At 44.0% G+C, this 21,989-nt stretch overlaps 1 protein-coding gene across 1 annotated transcript in view; it reads right to left on the bottom strand.

The window, feature by feature from the left end:
* Window positions 1–21,989, bottom strand: part of LOC108111333 (protein similar) — a 59,714-nt gene that overhangs the window by 5,960 nt on the left and 31,765 nt on the right. The window contains 4 exon segments of the mRNA XM_017220754.2: window positions 3,815–4,473; window positions 5,684–6,455; window positions 6,527–7,032; window positions 11,985–12,694. Of these exon segments, the coding sequence (XP_017076243.2) occupies window positions 3,815–4,473; window positions 5,684–6,455; window positions 6,527–7,032; window positions 11,985–12,694 (2,647 nt within the window).

The raw sequence follows: 21,989 nt of genomic DNA, 5'->3' as shown, positions 1-21,989 counted from the left end.
ATCGGCCTACACGATCGTACTTATGCATGTACTGAGGTATATGTGGTATATTTGTGGTATTGTATGTACTTTCTGTTCGATTCTCGTTCCCGATTTCCCGATTTTCCGATTTGCACTCCGTCGCAATAAAGCTACCCAACTTCCCTCGATTTCTCGATCTCTTCGATTTCCTTTCTCTTTATCTCTCTGTCATACGTAACGCGAAAAATTTCAACTAAAGGTGATGATTGGGATCCGTGATCGTCTACTACAAAGTCGTTATCGTTATTGTTATTGTTATCGTTAGTCGATTTGAATTTGACTTGCGCGGGGCTTAGTTAATACTATCTCGATATCATAGCTAAATATTAGGCATTAGGATTACTGGCTAGGCTAGGCTGCTCCCCATGCTTGGAGACCTATAGTTTAAGTTTAGTTAAAGCCACATCGATTAATTTTGAGGGGTTCTCCCAGCTAGCTTACTAGCTTCTCTGGTGTTTGCTCCGATCTATCCTTACGATCCCTACGAGTATGTACATCCCTTAGCTTAGATCTATCTATATAACTTCCGCGCTATGTGTATATATTTAGTTTTTCAGAGTTTTCGGCTCGCAGTCTTTTCGGGCTATATAATTTATTAATTACTCAAATGTTCTCATGACCCCACTGTGGAGCTCTGACTAAATGATTATCGAGAGGAATATATATATGCTAAGTTGTCTGGTATTTGTCTAGTTAATATCTCGAGGATTGCTTGTCATTTTGCTAACAGTAAAATTTCCTAGAAGGGCGCCTATTCTGCTCTTTTGGCCTTCGATTTTCGTTGAGGTTACTATTTTTGATGGCTGATCCGGAGGTAGTTTCGGTTTCAGTTTCAGTTTCTCGATTTTGCCACACGAGGTAGATGCGGTTCCGATCTGTTTTAACTGGCAATTTCTCCTACGAATTGTTCTATTCCGCCAGCGAAGCTCTTTAGCCTGTCCAAAAACATAAGGACCAACAGAAGTAACAAAGTAAATAAGGCAAATAAAGTAAACGAGGCGGAGGATGCCCCTAAGTAGGGAGCAAATATTTAACCACGTACACACATGTGTCGCCTGAGCCCGAGAATAATGCAAATTGGGTCCGCTCTGGTTCCGCAGAAGCTGCAGCCAATTACGGAGGCAGAGTAGCAGTGGTCGGGCGATTCATTAATGCAGGGACTACGGAAAAGTGCCAGCCGTGACGCAGAAAGTCCGCCCAGAGTGGGAAGCTCGTGTAGGCCATAAAACCAGCCGAGTAGTAAACCCAGACCCGGGCCTTTTTCAGTACATAAGAGACACGTGCCGTGGAACAAAAGAGAGAGTCCGGGAGACCAAAAAGAGAAAGAGAAAGTGAAAGTCTGAGTGAGAGTGAAAGTTGTGCCGCAGAAAAGAGCGTCAGCTGTGCGCAGCGGAAGGGAAAATAAAACACAGCCAGGCAAAGGATAGCCCCGAATGGGTGGGTGTTCTAGGAGGAGGAGGCCTGCCAAGTTGGAGGTGCAAAATCAATACGAATGGGAAGCCCGAACTCAGCTCAAGCTAGAATGCGGGACGCGCTGCCTCCGGGTCTTATCGGTAGGTCGGTATGTCGCCAAAGGACAGGGAAGGAGGAGGGCGAGTCCTTTGGCAAAGGCTCAAATCCCAATTCAATGGCCTGACTAAAGCAGTGTCAATAGTGGGAGTCCTGGCATTTTAAATTCCCAACCGAGGCGGGGTTAGTTGCGTGTAAATTTGTGTGCCTGCCATAGCTTTAGATGTTTGCCAGCTGGATATTTATGATTTCGGTTTGGTATTGCCTTCGATGTGCGTCAGACACGCCATGGCTGAAGTCTCAGAAAGTTAATTAAGCCGCCAGGCGACACACAATGAGGAATCGGTTGGGATATACATATGTACAAGTACAGCGCCCTTATGGGGCTATGTAGGTCAGTTCGCGATGGAAAATCAATATGGGTTTTGAAATATTCAAGGGCCCCAAAATAATATAAACATATAGAGTAATGAAAATCAAAACAAAGACAGCGTTTGATAATGTTTTTTGGTTTTTCTTTCGTCTTGGAAAATGACTTCTCCTTCGTTTAGGTGTATTTAACGCTAATAAAAACAAAACAAAGGAACTACAAACTAAGTTAAAACGACAACTAATAAGAAACGAAAGCTCCTGCCAGGTTAAAGCTTCAGTGGCGACCCGAGGTTTGTTCTAAATACGCTCTAAATCTAGGCAACTAACTCTAGGTGTGTGTGTGTGTTGCTGACAACACGAGGATTGTTATTTAATTGCTAATAGTTGCTCTATTTGTATATATGTGTGTGTGTGTTGTGTTTATTGTTTAGTTTTGACTTTTCACTAGGATTAGTGTGCATATTTTTCTAGCTTAAAGTTGCTCCTTCTCCTTCTTCTTCTTCTTTACTTTCTCTTGACTTTCCTATAGGGATTTCATTTTCTTTTTTTAGTTTTCTTTTTCTTTGTACCTTCAGCGCTCGAATTTGAGTTTTCAATTTTGCTACTTTTCGTTCACAAATTTTGACAATTTACATGGTTTCCGCTTGTGCTTCTTCTTCATCATCCTTCTTCTTCTTATTACCGAGAAAACACAACAACAAAAAGGCCCAAAACGAACTCGAAAACAAACGCGTCCTGTCTCTGTCTCTGAATCATCTCTGAACCCTTCATGTCCACTGCTCAGTCAAAGCTTACACATCTAACAAATTGCTCGAATAAGTTAACAGAAATCATAGGGTTAAGGTCTAGAAAATAAACCTGATGGATGCCGCTAACGGTAACGGTAACGGCAACGGTATCGGTAACGGTATCGGTAACGGTAACTCAAACAACAAAAGCAAATGCTATCACAGTAAAAAACTTAAAGTTGCCGTATTTTGAATTTATATAGTTTACAATTTTATTGCAATCGTTCTCTGATTCCCATTCCTCTCGTCTCGTCCTCTCCTCCTCATCTCTAAACAACTACGTCCGAAGTGTGCGGTCTGCGATCCGCTGTGATGATTCTTCTTCTCTTCTCCTCCATCTTATTCTTTTTCTCTTCTACGGCACGGTGATCACTCGCTATAACTACTCGAATAGTATTATCCTACCGCTCCTCCTCGTATGTACAACAGAATTTGCTCAACAGAACAGAAGATTTTTAACAACTTGCTTAGGTTCTTAGGTCTGTAACTTAAAAAGAAATCAACAAATCGCGCCAAGCTACAACTTAGGATTAACGATCAATCGATCGATCAATCAATCAATCAATCAATCATCTGGTTCGCATCGGATCGGTTCGGACCAGATCGGTTCGGTTCGGTTAGCACTATTTTAAATAGTCTACAAATTTATAATTTTAAAGTCCACGCTGCAGCCGCTACTGCAGCTCTCTTACACATCTAGACTAGATCTAACCGCTATATAATTATATCTAGGGACTAAGGACTAAGGACTAAGGGACTTAGGTGTAGGGACTACAAAAACGGACTAAAACTAGGCCCGCCTTCCTCTCGCAGCGGGAGGAGGTTGCTTTGTTGGTTACAGTTTACAGTTTACAGTTTAGATGATGCAGTGGTAGTCGTACTTTCTAGTTCTCTAGCAATATAAAATCGATCCATTTACAAAGACAAATTGTAGAAATGGGCTTGTCCATTTGCTTAGCCTAACAATCCTTGGGGTTTCTAATCATAGCCGGCTGTGGGTGCTTCCATTAGCTAATTGAGAGGCGGGTGAAGGTCTCTTCACTGGAGTCAATGTACTCTAGACTCTAGACCTTGGCCAGCTGCTTCTTGGGCCGCATGGGCACAATGCAGTAGCCAGCACTTACATCGCGTCCGCTGACCAGCAGGTTCTTCAGCACCGAGTTCGACTGCTGCTGCTGCTGTTTCTGCTGCTTGTTCTCCGTCGACTGCTGCCAGCGCTCGCTTCCTGCCCGCTTGGCTGCCTGTGCCTGCTGTTGTACAGGATCCTTGCCAATCAGCTGCTGCAGGAGCTGCGGTGACTGCACATCCAGGCAGATGGTTCCGCTCTTCAGGCGCTTCGATTCCACGGGATTGCCTGCTCCTGTCGCGCTGTTTAAGTGGCGCTTGTTTCCATGCTGCTGCTGTTGCTGGGGGACAAGGTTCACCTTGGCCAACCGAGGTTGCGTCGTGGTGGGTGGCTTGTTCTCCACCAGGCGAATGGTGGCCTTGGTGGTCACTGGCGCTATGTTGGCTCCATTCAACAGTTTCAACGAAGACTGCTGGAGCTGCTCCTGCTGCTGCTGCTGCTGCTGTTGCATCAATCCCTTGTTATTCTGAATGGTGATCAATGGCACGGCATTCAGGATGATGTTCTGCTGATGCTGCTGCTGCTGGAGTTGCTGCTGGTGCTGCAGCAACTGGATGGTGGTCACCTTGCTGAGGGCAGGGGACGAGGCAGAGGGACTCACGGGAGCCGCCTCCGCCACCTGCATCTGTAGAAGGTCCCAGCAGTCCAGATTCGTGGCTAAAATAAAAGCAATTCAAATCAAAGTTAGCCAAAAACGAAGAAACATTCTGGGAAAATGTGCTGTCTAATCCTCAAATTTATCGAATCGAATGCCAGCCAAAAATTAATTCCTTTGCCCATGACATTGGTGCTAATTTAAAACAATAATATTTGGCTGCCTCAAACATTTTGCACATAAATAAGTGGCCACATTCTCTACAATATGTATGTGTCAGCCTTTGTCTTTGTATCTATGTATCTTTGTATCTATGTATCTTTGTATCTACCTACACCGAAAGTAGCTAATATCTACGGTTTGTTTCGTTTTCCCTCGCCTGGTGTGTGCGACATAAATCAGCGCGATTAGCTAGTGGAAAATTCATAAAGGCCTAGAGGCATCTGTCAATATCCCACTATCCTCCGGTGCCCCTATCCGCTTTTCACTGCCTGTCATAATACCCAGCACTTGCAGTCAATACCAGTGACAGGGCTGGGCCCGATGTCACCTATTCCGCCCCTTTCTGGGCATCAATCACAGACCTCGTGCCGTGACATGTGTCAAAGGTAAGAGAGCAATGTGTGAAAATTACGCAAATCGCTTACAAGCCACTGGAGTGTGGAGGAGCGGCAGACCCACATCAATTAGCTCTCCCGCAGTTTTCCCAAACAGAAAAGCGGCATAAAAAGAACCCAACCCTCAACCGAGTGACATCTTCCGCGACACGCAATGAAAATTCTGAAATATTTCCCTATGCTTGCCTCTATTTTTACATGTAGGCGTTGGAGTGCGTGCGTGTGCGTTGGCAGCATATCATAAAAAATAAAGCAAGTTTCCACGGGTATTTTTAGCCGGGAAACTGCCATAAAATTAGGCCTTTCCAAATGCAGGAGGCGAAATTGTGGAATATTTCCAAAGCCCAGAGAGATAGAGAGAGAGGAAAGTCCCAAGAGGCCGTAAATCAATCTATTTGTCTCTATTGGATCTATCAAAAGTCTCTTTCTATTAAAAAACGAAAGTGTCGTAAAATTTCCATTCCATGATTACCCATCAATTGATCTGACATTCTTGTCTTAATAAGTGCTTTTTAGACTGACTTTTATGTTTAATAAAATAACAAAATTAAGAACTGTTCTTCAACCTATCTAATTAAAATGCCTCTCAAACTGTAATCTAACTAATTCAAGTTGATCTAATAAAGTCAACCTCCCTCTTTCCCAAGATACTTACAGTCCTTGCTGTAGTCGTTCTCAAATGCATCCTCCATGGGATGACATAAGCTGGCTCCCATCTGCACATCGTATTTCTCTTTTTTGCACTCGATGCTCAGGCTGAGTAACTGCTGTTGCTGCTGCTGCTGTTGTTGCTGTTGCTGCTGGCGCTGCTGCTGCTCCTCCTGCAACTGCAACTCCTGCTGCAGCTGCTGGAAACTCCTGAACTCGTTGCCACCCTGCTGTTGCTGCTGCTGCTGATGTTGCTGGAGTCGCTCATTGCACTCCTCCGCAACGGTCACACCACTTCCTCCCAAAATCGAAAGGGTTCCATTTCCGGATCCGCACAGCAGTGCTGCCAGTTCGCTGGAATCGCTGGTGAAAACCGCCGCCTGCTGCTGCTGCTGTTGATGTTGCTGCTGCACTGGCGATGGCGACAAGGACGAGACCGTCGAAGCAGGTGATGAGCACAAGGAGTTGGAGAAATGCTGCTGCTGGTGGACACCGGATTGCTGCTGCTGCTGCTGGTAGCCATTATTGCTGGCGTACTGCTGATGATGTTGCTGCTGCAGCTGTTGCAACTGCTGCTGTATGGCGTCGATCTCCTTGGGCACCATGGTCTGCAGATCCTCTGGTGGACACCACATGAGATCCGTCTCCGTCAGCAGTGGCATATCATCATCGATCGGGATGTAAGGAGCACGCATGGCGAAGTCCTCGAAGGAGAACTCATCCTCCTGAGTCAGCGAATTGGGACTGCACAGCGATGGGAGGCTGCTATCCTCGGGACTCTGTAATAAAGTAAAAAAAAGTGTTGGTTATTAGTTAAGCTAATCAAGATAGGAGTTATCCAGAAACCCACCTTGGAGGTGATGCTGGGCGAATGCAGGTGCTGGGAGCAACTTGTGTCGTTCGACTCCTCGCGGTAGTTGAACAGTGGATCGATGTTGCTGCTGCTATTGCTGTTGTCGTGGTGCTGGGGATGATGTTGCTGCTGCTGCTGCTGATGCTGTTGGTGTTGCTGCTGCTGGTTGTGTTGCTGTTGCTGTTGCTGCTGCTGATGACTGGGATTACTGGCACTGGCCGGGGGAGTGGGTGTGAGCGGGCTGAGCGGACTGTTGGCATAGCTATTGCTATTGCTACTGGTATTGCTTGGTGCAGAGTTGCTGCTGCTGGTGGGGCTCTGGTAGTGCTGGCCACTGGCCGTCGTGGAGCAGGTGGTCGAGTCCAGGGAATTGATCTCCTCGGGCAGCAGGCAGGAGCCCATGAGGCCCACCAACATATCGCCAAAAGGCGTCATCTCGTCTAACTGGATGCAATTGGTGGAGGCCAGGTGGTGGGACAGATCATCGGGTTCTTCCTTAAGCACTGAAATCGGAAATCGAAAAGAAAGACATGCAGTTAGCGGCGGTTTCACCTAGTTCGCGTTGGAAAGCTACAGCTCAGTTCGGTTTTCCTTTCTCGTCTCTATGTGACTGTTAATTAACTTGGCTCCGTAGAAAACCCTTGGCTTGTGCTGCCGAAATTTCAATTATCGCTCGCCTGAGTCGCCTCTAATTGACAGCTCTCAATTGAATCTAATTGAAGGCAACGTGCGGCTCCCCTCGTGAATTAGTCGCTCCAATTGCCGAAGCAGAGCCATGATTTTATGGTCATGCGACTCATTAATCAGCATTTTAGGCCCGCCCATTGACGTACGCGGAATAATTGCAAGCCAAGCAATGAGAAAAACAAACATTCCTGTAACAGGAACCGCAGATCGTATAGATCGAACCGGAGCAGGCTATTTTTACGGAATTAAATAACTATCGAGTGCATCGCCCCAGATCAGGTGCAAGGTGGCTTATCAGTTGGGGTCTTGAACCAGGGGCGATCTTCCCGCGAGATTGGCCTGTGCGTCATCTGAGCCCACCTAGAATTTCCTAAGCCTAGCCTTAATTATCAAACCCATCCCCATCCCCATCCCGTTCAGCCATTCCAATCCCGTTCCCGTCATGGGGTTTGCTATACTAGATGCTATGCTAATAAAACTGGTCCCAACCGCCTGTGTGTGCCGACTATTAAGTTGCAAAATGGAAATGAAAAACTAACTAAAACAACGGAGACCGACCGCAGGCCAAATAGAATTTCAAATGCAAGTCCAAGTTCGTGCATGTGAGTGCGAGTGCATTGTTTACCTTTGGCTCAGCCGCTGGCTTCTATCAAAGAGCCATATATAATGCGGATAAATCCCAACTGCGGCAACTGCCACCGGGCAGGGCAGCCATATAAGCCGGAATATAGTAAGCATATTGCCTGGAATGGATTCGCTGCTCTTCGCCAGCCAGCCCACGTTCGGCTTGGGCTTAGCTAATGCACATTACACGCAGAGAAATCTGCAATTAACTCATATAATAACCTAATTTTTGGCATTAAATATGACTGCATGGTCACACTGCCTTAGCTTTTGTAATGAGTACAAGAAAAGGTAACACTACTATGCTCATTCTGAGATACACACAGGTGTTTTCTCTCCGTGCAGAGCAGTTTCCAATGCCATTTTGAGGAAAGCAGCAATAAAGATCAGATTAGCGGTGTGTAAGGGATTTGCACAGCTTGTAGCCCCGAAGCCCTGGCATCTGCTTGCTCTTGCGGTCGTTGCATTCGACACAAACAAATTAATTAACAATGCACGCCAAAAGGTCTAACCCCTCCTCTATCCACCTCCATTACTTTATGGAACCCCCAACCCGGCAGTGTGACTTGTAATTATGGCACTCGAGTGCTACTCAACGCTGGCAAAGCTTTTTGCGGAAAAAACAACAGAAATTATGGCGCATGATAATACCACACATATAGAGAACATTCTGAAAACAAAGCCCCCTACTCAGTCCAGCCCATTGGGGGTCTTTCTATCTCGTATATGTTCCTCCGATATAGAGGAGTGCATTTTATGAGATGTTTGCAAAGTGCTTCTATATATTACAGCTTATCGAATGTGTTGTTTTTCGCCAGAGTGCAAGGCCGGGAGTGGCATTTAGCGGCTAACTGGCTAACTGGGCCTACACGCAAGGCTGCAACTTGACCATCACCCAGTGATCCAGTCACCTAGTCACCCAGTCATCAAGTCACCCGGTCAGTAGCTGGCCCTGTCACACAGCCAGAAATACTAGACTGAAGAGGTTTGCACCCTATTCATGAAGAACTCTTTACCATTAAGATCTAATTATCAATTATGAGAGATTCCTTTTTACATTTTAATGAGTTTTCAATCAAGAGAACCCACTTTTTTTCTATGTGCAAGAAAATGAGAGGTCGGTCGTGAGGCACTCGTGAAAGGCATCTCTGCACTTGAGCCACATTCGGTGCACTTGAGGCGAATGTGTTTAATTCGAGAGTTTTCAAGGGAACAGGTTGCCGCATTAGCACACACACTAGATTCATACCGAAGACTCATGCTCGACGCGTGACTGCGAGGAATCTTCGGGGCTGTTGGCTGTTGGCTGTTGGAGATCCCAGTTTGGGAACCCGGGAGAAACGGCTTCAATTTAAATAAATTTATGTCATCATCTGCAATTGAAGACGGCGACTCGTGATGTGACGTAGTTCCAAATCAGAATCGGAATATGTAAACAACGGACACGGGCACTTAAGAGCCCGCAGAGATGGCAAGAGAGTCGAAATGGGGACACAGGGCGTGATGCTGAGCATCGAAAGCTATAAACTAAGGCTTTATGTAAGAGCCCAAAAATATTGACAATTTACAGAGCGGCCACAGACTGAAAATCGGACTGGGACTAATCATATCAGCTGTGAACTTGAACCCGGGTGATGAGGCGAGAATCCAATCGTCCGTCTGTTATTTTGAGTCCATAATTGAGCTGCTGGCCGTCGTGATGGGCGTGCTTATCACGCGTGCTAATCACGATAGAAGTGCGTTGTCAAAATTCCCCTTCGAACCCGATTTCCATTGCCATTCCTATACCCATTCCTATACCCATTCTCCAGCATAATTGGTCAGCCACTGACTAAACAGCCATAAATGTATCGGTCCGAGTGCCCAATTGATATTTATGGCCCGGAGTGTTCCCGGTGCTATCGTTACAAATATTTGCTTTTGTAGATTGTGAGCGGATAAGAGCATAGGGTAATTACAGTGGTCGCTTTGTTTTTGTTTGTCAACGGTTTACTTTTGTTTGGCCATCAAGAAGAAGGGCTCTTCCCCTCGAGATCCCCATCCCACTACTATCTATATCAGTGCCTTGTAACGCCTTGAAAATCGGAGTATCTGACAGCCGGCAATCTAGCCGATCGACGAGTGTTACACTGATTAGGCTGGCGAGCGGAATATTTGAGGTGTTTGGAAAAACACCAAAACAGAAACAGATGCGGTGACAAAAATTACATAAAGCCAGCGGCTAGGCTACTCAACCAACATCTCCTTAAGGCAAAACGATTTGAGACCAAAATAAAGCCGAGACGTTTCCCTGTTTATTTACGTTCCACCACGCAACGAAAATAAATATAGAGACGCGGTGGGAAGAAAGCCAAGTAAAGTAAAGCAAAGTATCTACTCTATACGAGATTCGAGTAGCTGCCCCAGTCTGCAGGCCCGGCAAAATGTCAACACAAAGAGGCCGACACTGAACGAAAGCAAAAACGAAAGCGATTAGAGGCTGCAGGTCCACTTGAGTGGAAGAGTCGAAAATACCCAGCAATTTGGAGGGGAGGATGGTTCTGGAGGAGGACGCACATGCGACACATGCGAGACAGCATCGCTTGATCCATCGCCACCGCCACCACCATCACCGGACCTTGGCACACGCGCCAAAATGCGGCTCTCCACTCCCCTGGTTTTCACTCTTTTTTTGTTTTTGGACCCCCCCTCCTCCCCCCGTTGACAGCCACATCGCTTAGCATATTAATTGGCTCAAGTTAATATTCATATTTCTGTTTTTGTCACCAGGCGGCAGAAAAAAAAGAGCGGAAAAATTCACTCGATGGGCAACGAAGAAGAAAACATTTAAAATACACACACAAATATTTCGGTAGAGAAATGAAAAGAGGAAAACAATCGGTGACGATTTTCCGAATAATTTAATCATATGATTTCTAGTGGAAAATACAGAACATGTTTATGATGATTTCCATAACAAAAATAACTATTACTTCGAGAGATCTATTTAAAGACAAGATCCCATATATACTTCCATAAAAGACAGGCACTAAAACGATTAATAAATTACTCGCTGCAAGTCCAGAATCTTAATAAAGTCTACTATATATCACTCTTGTTGGCAGATCGAAGAGATATATGGGGTCGATGTAACACACTCACTACTTAGAACGTAACCCACTTTCATAACTGCATTCTTCACCTTAAAAAACAAACCCTGCACCGTCAAACTCTAATCTTGCAATAAACGATCCCCCGGGGTTCCATGCACACAACACTGCGTATGCGTAATGCCGGCAAACTGTGACATAAGAGCCGGGCAATTGCATCGGCAACCGGCTTGCGGTTAGGTACGGATGGGAATCCGCCCCCCTTCGCACACCCCAACCATATATATACAGCCCTCTATATAAGTCCAGCACTTTTATATACCTACATATACTGTGCACTTATCAGGCGAGCGAACTAAACTGAACATTGTTTACTAATGCACTTTCCGAGCGGCGAGCTGGTTGGCGGGGCATTTGTGTCTTTACAAATAAATAGTTTTATTTGCGCAAATTGCGGCCATAGATAAGCGAGCCGAAAGCAGCCCAATCGACGATCGCCAGAATGACTGACCAACCTGGCTGACTGACTGACTGACTGACTAACTGACTAACTGACGGACTGACTGACTGACTGACTGACTGACCAATCAAATCGCACAATGCGTCAAATCACATCAAATAGCGCGCGTCACTAGGCTCCCCGGCCCTCTTGTTGTTGCCTATTTTTGCATAGAATTTATAAACAACAACAAAACCGGAATGCATATGTATAAGTTGGCGCTGTTTTGTCGCTGAAAAGCGTCGACTTTAGCCTTGAGCACAGAGCACTGCACCTGATGCACTTCACACACACACAAAGCTACTCCAAAGTGCTTGGCGAATCTTTCCTGTTTTTCTATTATTTTCCACTCTTATCAGCTGTTTAAACTATACCTTCCCTAACAACCGAATTAAGTTATATAGCTGAGGGGGTGTAACAGAAATCTCTATCAATAGAAATGCTAAGCTTGATTAGAAAAGAGGCCCTTGATTATTATAGAGACTTTTCCAATTTTCCAATGATAGAGATTTCTATTCCGTAACTCAAAAAGAAAGATATAGATTCTTCTACTTACTTGTCAGACCTCGTCCATCATCGGCAAACAGCGAGCAGAATCCTTTATTCATATCTTGAGCCGGTTGCTGCAGAGTCAGTTGACTTGGCTGTGGAATCTGCAGCTGCTGATTGCTCGACGAGATTATGGCTGCCGTGGCGGTGGTTGTGGGCGGCAGAGTGGGCTCCACGCTAAGCGAAGTCTTTTTGCAGAGGACCGCCGGCGGTGGGGTCAACGGTGGAGCGGGACTCGGGCGGAAGACCGAAGCGGTCACCGACTTGGGACGCTTCTCCTCGGGTCGCAGGCCGCTGCTATTGCAGCTAAACAGCTGGGCGGTGATAGTGCGCGGACCTGGCGAGTGGTTCTCCCGCTTGATCAGCAACTCCGCCTGGAGGATCTGCTTGAAGGGAGTGCTCTCGGGGAGCTGCTTTATCTGATCAGCCGTAGCAGTTGCAGTTACTGGTGGGATTATCTTGGTCTCTGGTAGTTCCAAAGGTATTTCCTCGTTGATTTTCTCTTTTTCCTTGATGTCGATAGCCTCAACCTTATCCTCAATCTCTATGGGAATTGGCTTGGTTCCTGTTTCCTTGGTCTCCAACGGGATTATTTCTGGAGCTGTTGCTTTTGGTGGCTCCTCCTCGATTTCAGCTGGTCGGTGGTGGTGTTCCTTTTGCTCACTTGCCGCCGTTTGTTGAGCGAGTGAGTATATCTCATGTTTATTCTCAAGATTACTGCAAGATCAAGATGCACAAAGCGCGTGTCGGATTGGTTTAATTGAAATGCTTAGTTGCGGTAACTTATTCGCGTTGCACTCGTTTGTTACACCACGGCGAGAAAAGCGATTCGCGGGATTCGTTCGAAAGTATCTCAACAATTGCATACATTGTATCTTTCTCAAAGAGAGAGTCTCTGCCTCTCTCTCTCGAGGCAGCTGTCTTGCCAAAACTGCTCGCCACTCTGGGTTAGTAAATACCAATTAACCGAACTTAATTAACTGAACGGGTCCCCTAATGAGCCGAATTGAGCCGGAATTTCCTCAGTAAACTAGCAATTCACCTTCCACTCGCCCGAGTACGCGGAAAGTAAAACAATATCGTTTTATACAAAGCTTAATATCACTTATCACTGCCTGCTTTCGATAAGAGTGTTCACCTGTTGCCTGTACTTTGATTTTAGTGAGTCTTTATAAATTATAGAATTTATCAGCAAATTGGTTTTCTATTTAAGTTCTAGACTTGTTTTAAAAATATAATTTCTACAACTTTTTTATAGATTAAATTACTTTTGTAAGTAGTTTAACTTTGTAATCCGAAATTATTGTCAAATTAATCATGAAACCTTAACAGAAAAACAACTATTTTCTGTGCACCTTTATTACAGGTCAAACGTGATCTCCGACCATTCCTACTCCAAGCTAGCCACTTCTGGGCGGTTTCCTAGATTTCACAACTGCCATTGGAAAATTTTCGCCCGGCGATAAGTCACGTTTCCCCAATGCCAGACCGATTTTTTAGAATCACCACCTACGCCTTATCAATTATCCGAGCGAAATCAAAAACTACGGCTGGGCATCGTTCATAATGCCATTTTCAGCCGTGATAGATAGCATTGGAACTAGGTGGGTGTGTCCCACAACAAGGCAAAGTGACAAGAACAACAGCGGGACCAGACCCAGATTGATAAGCGACGTGCTCTATACGGTGTAATCAGTAATAAGTAATCCGATGGAGCTGAAACCCAGAACCTAGAACCCCAGAAATCTGGAGAGAACCCGGCAACCGGGACTGGCTGTATGATGTCTCAGTACCAGTCAGGAACCTTTTTTAGCTCTCCCCCGATAAGATACGACTACGGCATACGCGCGATCGGCCGACTCAGCCTGATCTGCGGCACGGCGTCTCCGGCCGGACTGCCTACGTTAAACGGCCGTAAAACTGTGCATGCACGGAGTGGCTGAGAGTCAAGCGCTGGCCGCGTGAAGCCCCCGTGGGGCCCCCGTGAAACCCCCGTGGAATGCGTGTTGGGACTGATCTGGCGATAAAGGCGCCATCGCACGATACCGCGATAGCTATATTTGTGCCCCGTCCTCGAGTGCTGGACATGATGAGGCGGAATATCACCAGCCCCAGCGCCAAAACAAACAGCTACGTATTATTTATAATTTCCAGTGGTTGAGGAGGCAACAACAGCAACACAGGCAAACCGATTTTTTGGGGGCTCGTCCCTCTGGTGAAATAGTAGAAGTACGTCGTTCGAGAAGTAGTTATGGGGGCAGCTCGACATTGAAGTGTAGTGTCTTCTGTCGTTTGTCCACTTTTGGCCAATCGAAGATCTACAATTCCTTCAAAGGTGACCAGCCCACTTTTGGGGGCGTAAAAGGGGCTCAATGTCACACGACTTTTGGGTTGCGCAATTTAGTTCATCGATTGATTAGAACGATTGAGAAATGTACGCAGAATACATGGCCATGGAAAACACACCCACCCACCCATCTGGCCACCGTAAAACCGGAAGGCACTGAGTGGACAACAAAAGATACAACCTTCCCTGCCGATATAGATATATTTACAACTACTACAGACCACACATTACTACTACACTTAAATAATTGCTTCATCTTCATTGTGGGGCTCTCCAATTGTTGGGGCCAGTTGCAACCAGTTAGAACCGACGATCGTAACCGGTGGATTGGTCCCCTTTTCCAGAGGGAGGCTTACATCACGTTATTAATTAAAACCCCCGAAAATACGTACAGCTACGGTTGAAATGATAGCACCAACAAATGCGGCCATTCATTTTGAGAAAGGTCATTAGAAACCCGTTGGAACGAGGCTATTTTCGGCAGACTAATATATTAGTTAATCTAAAGTGCTCAGAAATACACCTAGGGACTTGAAAACAGTGATTAGGGTGTCATGAAGTAATCAATGATATCTTATGAAACATCTCTAGTAAAGAAGAAGCAATGTACTTGAATGAAAATGTTGAAAACAAATATTTAATTATTACTTTTAAACAATTGATTGCAATAGTTCGAGGTATGTAATTTTATGTGGAATCTAAGCAGGAGCACCATTCTCATATATGACAAGCACCTTCTACCATAAGCTACTGGAGGAATGTGCTATTATTGCGACCGCTGCTGTCTGCCTGTAACACTTCAGGCGGCGTAAAGTGCCGATCAGTTGGTGAAATGTTCGAGAAGGAATGACTGCAGCGACTGATAAGCGATACAGATAGAAACTGCACCCGCGATCTTTCCTCTCAACTCTTGAACTGTGCAACTCGAGTGAGAATGTGGAACGTGGAACCTGAAATCTTCAAGTGTTCTGATGGATTTTCGAGTACGGAACTTCCAAGTGCGAAGTCAGCAGCGCTGCTCGATCGCCTGATGTTTTGCCGCGCCCCTTTTCCCCACGATTTTCGCAAATGCACAAATTAATTACCCAGCGCAACTAAACAAGCGGCAGTTGAGCAAAAAATAAAACAAATAAAGCGTAACAATGGCAAAGGGAACTATTCGGGAGGTTCCTGTTTTAGAAATCTCCAATTTTCAAATGGAATTTAAATAATTTTCGGGAGTTTATCTTTATTCCCAAGTTCCTTTCAGGAAGAAGAAATGATGAATCACCATCTAAAATCTCTCCTTTAGAAATCCTTATTTCTAGTTTCGATGCAACCAAACACATTTTCTTATTGTGTAACAAATTGCGTCGAAGAACGGAAACAGAGAAGCCGAGGAGGATGAGGTACGAGGAATCGGCGACCATAAAAAGAGAGGAACAAAACAAGCGGACGACAACAAACACAAATTGCCAGAAAAGCGAGAGGCTGTAAATTCGCTCTCCTTTTCTTTCTTTTTTTTTTTTTCTCCTCTTTCAATTGCAGGGCAATAACGGGTATCCCCTGCCGCGCCCCCTTCTTTTGTGGCAGAGCCCCTCAAATAGCAGTAATTGTCTGTGATGGTGTGTGTGCAGTAAATTGAATGAACGAAGAAGACAGTAAAAAAGAAGAGATCAAACGAGTGGAGAATCGAGAATTGTGTTTTATGTTTACTGAGAGTTGTGTAATCGATTGCGGCAGAAAATAAAATGATATATCCCTTTAATTACACGCACTCTTGGTCACAAAATAGCCCATTAAAGTTTAATAAACAAATGCAAATGCTCAGCGAATTTATGTAATGCAAATTTGCAAGTGCAATGTGGCGAAAAGCGAGGCGAAGAAAGAGAGCGAAGAGAGGGAGAGCAAGTCTTTTTCTTTTTCGTTTTTTGGACAATGCACGCAGAATGCAATTTGCTGCAGTCGGCGTCGCAGTTGCAGCGCAGCAGCTGAGGATTTACAGGTTAGGAACGAGTGTTGTGTAAAACTTTGTCGCTTTTATTCGAATTTACTTTTTATATTCTTATTTTCCGTGATCGTTTATTAATTTTTCGGGCGCTTTTCTCTGCTTCGCGTGTAACAAACATTTGCACACTTTTCTAATGAGTTTCTTGTTTTTTTGTGATTTTTTTATATGCTAATTTTATTTTTATTTTTATTCTGGATCGCTTCAGATTTTGATAATCGCTACACACACACACACAGGCAGCGGCTGATTAAAATAGCAATTATATGTTTTTTATAATGTGTATATAGTCCCCCGCTTGTGTGTGTGATTAAGTTTATTTTTGTCAATTTTTTATGTTTTTTTTTTCGGTTTGTTTTATTTTTCAGCTGACTTTTTATTATTTTTCACGAGCTTCACAAGGTGTACAAAAAAACTTTAGGCTTTTTATGTAATTTATTAACTTTGCTTCTCGTTGATCCTTTACCTTTTGAACTTCGGTTGTTCAGCGCGTTTTACTGCTTTTTTGAGTGGTTAATTTCTAGAATATTTACAGTTCCGATTTTTTAGTTTGTGTTATTTAGCATTTTATTCAACTTTTTTGCACTTCGACTCAACTCGACGGCAGCTGGCGAAGTAAAACAAAACGTCAATCGGCGATTGTTTTTAAGCACGGCGCGGCGATCGGAGAGGTGCGAGCGAGATAGCAACGGCGGCGGCGGCAGAGTTTAGTTAATAGTTTTTTTCTTTTTTTTTCACTTAGTGCGCCTCTCTGTTTTTTTCGGTTCAAGTTATAATTTTTTATATATTTTTTCGGGGAGCAGTGCACGGAAAAAGTGAAGTGAGCGCTGCGAAATTTGAGAGACGAATGAGTGGAAATTCGAAAGCGAAGGCTTTTTTCAAAGCGCCAGCGGCGCGACGCCAAAACAGAAGAGAGCGATGCCCGCGAGAGAGTCCGATTCTGAGTGAGCGGAGAGCACGCCAGCGCATTGACTCTGAGTACTTCCCACTCAAAAGTACTCATTCTATAGGGCATTCTCGAGTGAAACTGTGCGAGCTGAACTACACTTCTCCCACATTCACAGGCACGATTTATTATTGTTTTTATGCCAAACAAATCAGCTGAGCGCTGCGAAAAAACCTCTTCCACTCACATTCTCCCTTCCTCCTCAAAAAAATTAAAGAGCAAATTTTGAGTCCAAGGCATGCTAGTAGTTCTGTCGTGCCTAATCTTTTTCTGTCTGCCAAAACGAAACATTAATCGTTGAACCCGAAATATCAGCTGATAGTGATGATAAAACCAAATCGAATCGTACTACCAATGTCCAGGTATTTCCTTTATTTTTATGTATTACCTCACAGGCGCCTAAAAGTATGACAGAAATAATGAAAAGGAAAAGAGCCGTAAATGGGCAAAGCGGAAATCGATGCGTGGGCTATAGGGAAACCCTCCCACTCCACACACATAAAAAGTCGTAAAAAAAAAAAGACCCAAAATATTCATGTTTATCAGTTAGAAACAAGAGCTTATTGCTTTTCCAATTTACTCTACAGTAAACACTCGCAAACAGCTGCTGTGCACTTTACACTGAAAACAAATTCTATACACTAACAACATTGCGGATGAGTAATAACATAAAATGGGAACATTCTGAACTTTCACTTCAGTTTACTCTTTTAGTGGAAGAATCTTTTTAAAATAAACAAATACGGTAAAGTGTGACCATGCACCTAAAATGCTGATAATATCTAACCAATTGCCGAAAACCCTTCTGGTTCAAAAATAACTGTAGATTCCACAAGACCATAATTTCTCTCTGTTTATCCTAGGCATAATCCTATATTTCACAAATATGAGCTGGCATTGCCCGAGTCGACATCCGCTAATTTCGCCATAAAACTAAAGCCATTGCGTGATAGGCATAAAAAAGGACACAAGAACTCACACAAACACACATCGAGAGAGAGAGAAGGATAAATAATAGGCCTGCCAGGACGAAAACACGAAGTGAATGAGAGGGAGAGAGCTAACAAGCAAGGGAAAGAGACACAGCACGAACCAAGTATTTGCAGAAATTTTACGATTTGCCTTGAAAGCGAAATAAAGCGTTTAAGTGTGTAGGTGGGTAAGAGTGTAGGTGTGTAAGAGTGTATGTGTGTAAGTGCGTAAGTGTGTAGGTGAGTGCGTAAATGTGTGTGTGCGTTTCGAGGGGTATATCCTCTTTAGTGGTATTTGTCTTCTCACTTTTCGAGTGCATCAAATTTACACAACCCGCTGATGAAATCTCGTGAGCCTCTTCGTTAAAAGCTCACTTAAAGTATGGAATGGGAAAGGTGACAGACAGTGGGCGGCTGAAAGGTGATTCCACCACCCACTCACACCCCCCGAAAGTGGGTGTTTCCCAAACCAGAGCAAACAAATCCGAAGGAGAGGAGAAGAGAACATGGCAAACACCATATTAAAGTCGGAATGAAGGCAAATAAATTCCAAATGTTTATGCAGTTTTTGTTGCTGGGGAGGACAGAAATAAATTCAAATTAAATTCGGGCCAAACATTCTCCACGGCAAGGCGAACAATAAATAATTGGTGGCAGAAAATAAGAGAAAAAGACATAGATACATAAAGAAACAAATTATTGCACATTGCAAATATCACAAAATGTTGATTTTAAATCCGCAAGATTCTTTTGCAGGTGGGAAATATAATATATAATAAATCGCAGACCATGCATCAGACTTAAGATCATAATTTATGCAAATTAAAGAATATCTTTATCAGAATAAATTTTCCAAAAATCAATAAAAACCAAACATAGACTTGTAGACTTAACTGGAATGTGGCTGGCTGCCTTACATTCCCATGCCCATTCAATCCATTAGCGACTCCTTAATGAATCGATTATTATTTATCTTGTTGACTGGACCAGATCGAGCAGTTATCACCTTGTCAGAGCCGACATTTTCCGCATCTTTGATGGGTATATTTCGCGAGCCATAAACGAACCCAAAGCAAACAGCAGTGGAAATTGTTTTAAAAATAAACTCAAAGTGTGCCAAAAGCAAATAAAAATCAGAAGGAAAGCGAATGGAAAACCGGACAAAAAAGACATCTTTGGCTAGCTGGAAAGGAATTTTCACCCCTTTCAAGTTTATTTTCGGATGCTGCATTGGCATCTGGCGTAGGGTAGGAGGTGGTAGGGAGATAGAAGGAACTGCGACTGGATGGCACCGCAGCAGACAAGCCGCAGCGTTCTGCAATTCACTTGGCCACAATACAAATCAACTGTTGGACTTCAATCACACTGAAAGCATGCACCCAGGAACTCCGAAATATATGACCCAAATAAATCAGGCGTCCGGATAAACCGGTCTATACATTATACACTTATATACTTCTCAGGCAAAATGCAATCCGACTGTCAGATCGCAAAGTGCTGCATCATGCTTCGTCGGCGCACGGCATGACAAGCCCCCAAAAGTCAACCCGGCTAGAAGTTACCCGAGAGCATAGCAATCCCGTAATGATGACTCAAGACCATGACACAGGGATTGGCCCGTTTCGGTGAGGGGGGAAGCCTTATCTTTCACGGAATTCGACCGCAAAGTGAAATACAACAGTACTTCGAATTCAAGCTGACTTAGCTGTTGGTTTTATAGAGAAAGAACGGGGGAAGCCTTTACGTAATATTTATAAATCGAATTTTTTATATAAAAAAACTGTAGAAGCTGATGAAATCTCATCTTAATATCAGCAAATGCTAACTTGGAATTTGGTTTGGCCTTGAAATACATAATTCTAGATTATTTTTCACAAACTTATCAAAAGATAAATTTAACTCATTCAACTTTTTAAGTGTAAGGGCTGACTAATTTTCAAAATGGCTGGTTAATTTTCAAAATGTTGAAATAAAATTACGTTTGCTGAAATGAATTCTCAACCAAATACCCTACTTAATAGTTAGCTGGCATCGGGCAATAAAACAGAACACAAATTGACTTATGTGCGCAGAATCCTATTAGACATCTGCCGACATACATCATGACAAGATCCACATCCATATCCAGGACCATATCGAGGGCACCGGGTCTAGACTCGAGTGAGTAAATCATTTGCGCAGTTGCAAATCGGTCAGATATGCATCTGACATCCCCCTTCCGCACCTTCCAAATGCCAGGCATCTGGAGAATTATTTCATAAGTTCCGCCGCCAGTTACTTATTGTTGTTGTTGTATTTCCCTCTGCTGCCACGTAATTCTGCCAACAATTTGCGAAACATGCTCAATAGGCGGCGAACTCGTGAAATCGAAAGGGGCGACGCCGTTTCACTCACGTATGTTCGAGTGTATATACAGTCTAGGAAGAGAGAATAGCATAAACTAGGCTTAAAATGGTTGAAAATCTTTAAGCCCCCTATCATTTTAAGTCAACTAAATTCGGAATCAACAATTAATGATAAATGTATTTATAAATACAGATTGAAGCAGAAAAGTGGTTCATTATACTAAAGTATTTATAAATTATATATTTTGTAAAAAGAAACCCCTCTCTGGTTCTATTTCACCACCCATAGCTGTTCATAGACAGCAGGTGTAGACGGTGTTTTGGAATTCCTCAGAAATGCCCCCGGGCAGTTTGTGGGTCTTGGTCTGGGGCTAGTCTGGTTATGGGATTTCAAATCTGGCTTACGTGCAGAGTGGAGCAGCATAAACCACTCCGAAAGATCACTCACAACAGAGCCAAAGAGAGTGAGTGAAAGAGCGCAGCGGTATCCAGCGATCGTGAGTTGAAATCTCAGCTCAATATCAGGAATCCACTCAAAAAAAAGTGCAAAAAGTGAGCAGGCAGGCAGGCAGGCAGGCAGCGGAATCGAATGTGTGCCGCCGTCTGTGTTTCTCCATTCTCCGTTTGTGTGCCGGCCGGCATCTGGTGGAACTGGTTTCTTCAACTGGCGATGGGCGAGATGGGCGATACGTCTCTCCCAAGCACTTTGCAAAAAATAAAGAAAACACAGCACATATCGAAAACGAAAGAAGTCGGCGAAAGATTTGGCAATGCACAGACAGGGAACATATGATAAGGCAGACACGTTCAGAGGGAGTGATGGGTAGAAAAACAAGAAGACCGAAAACCAAATCAAGTTTTTTGCTTTGCCAAGTAAGGCCAAAAAACAATGGCAAAGAGTACGAAAAAAGGGGAAGTTCTACAGATAATTCGGGGGTTCTCTTCCTATATCCTCCCCTTTTCATTCCCGAAGCTACTGTTCCACGGTTCTCGCTTCATTTGCTGATTTTCGTCAAATGATCAATCAACCGGATTTGGCAGAAAATGTTTGCCAAACAGGTGTTTGGGTGTGTAATGAATGAGAAACAAACACTCAGGCAGAGCTTTATACATTTTTGCAAAAGAGTTAAACTGGTTTCTGTGCGATGTGCAAGATTATGATTTTTCTAATATGCAGAAAACTTTCATTTTTGTTTGATTTTGATTTCGCTTCCCTTTTATCTATAAATCGTTAACATTTTCCCGCAGTGCACATCGTATTCCATTAATGGGCTAGTAAATACTTTATAAATGGGCCATAAGTTGACCAGAAGCTAATTGCGGATTGGGGGTCCCAGATAAGATTATCAAAGCTGACGCAAATCGATCGGAAAGCCTCGCGGGGGGTAGAGGTAGGGTATTAGATAATCCGCGATT

Source organism: Drosophila eugracilis, unplaced genomic scaffold, assembly GCF_018153835.1.
Source record: "Drosophila eugracilis isolate 14026-0451.02 unplaced genomic scaffold, ASM1815383v1 contig_616, whole genome shotgun sequence".
Lineage (NCBI taxonomy): Eukaryota > Metazoa > Arthropoda > Insecta > Diptera > Drosophilidae > Drosophila > Drosophila eugracilis.
Note: the sequence above shows the minus strand (reverse complement) of the source record. Positions and strands in the feature narration are given on the sequence as shown.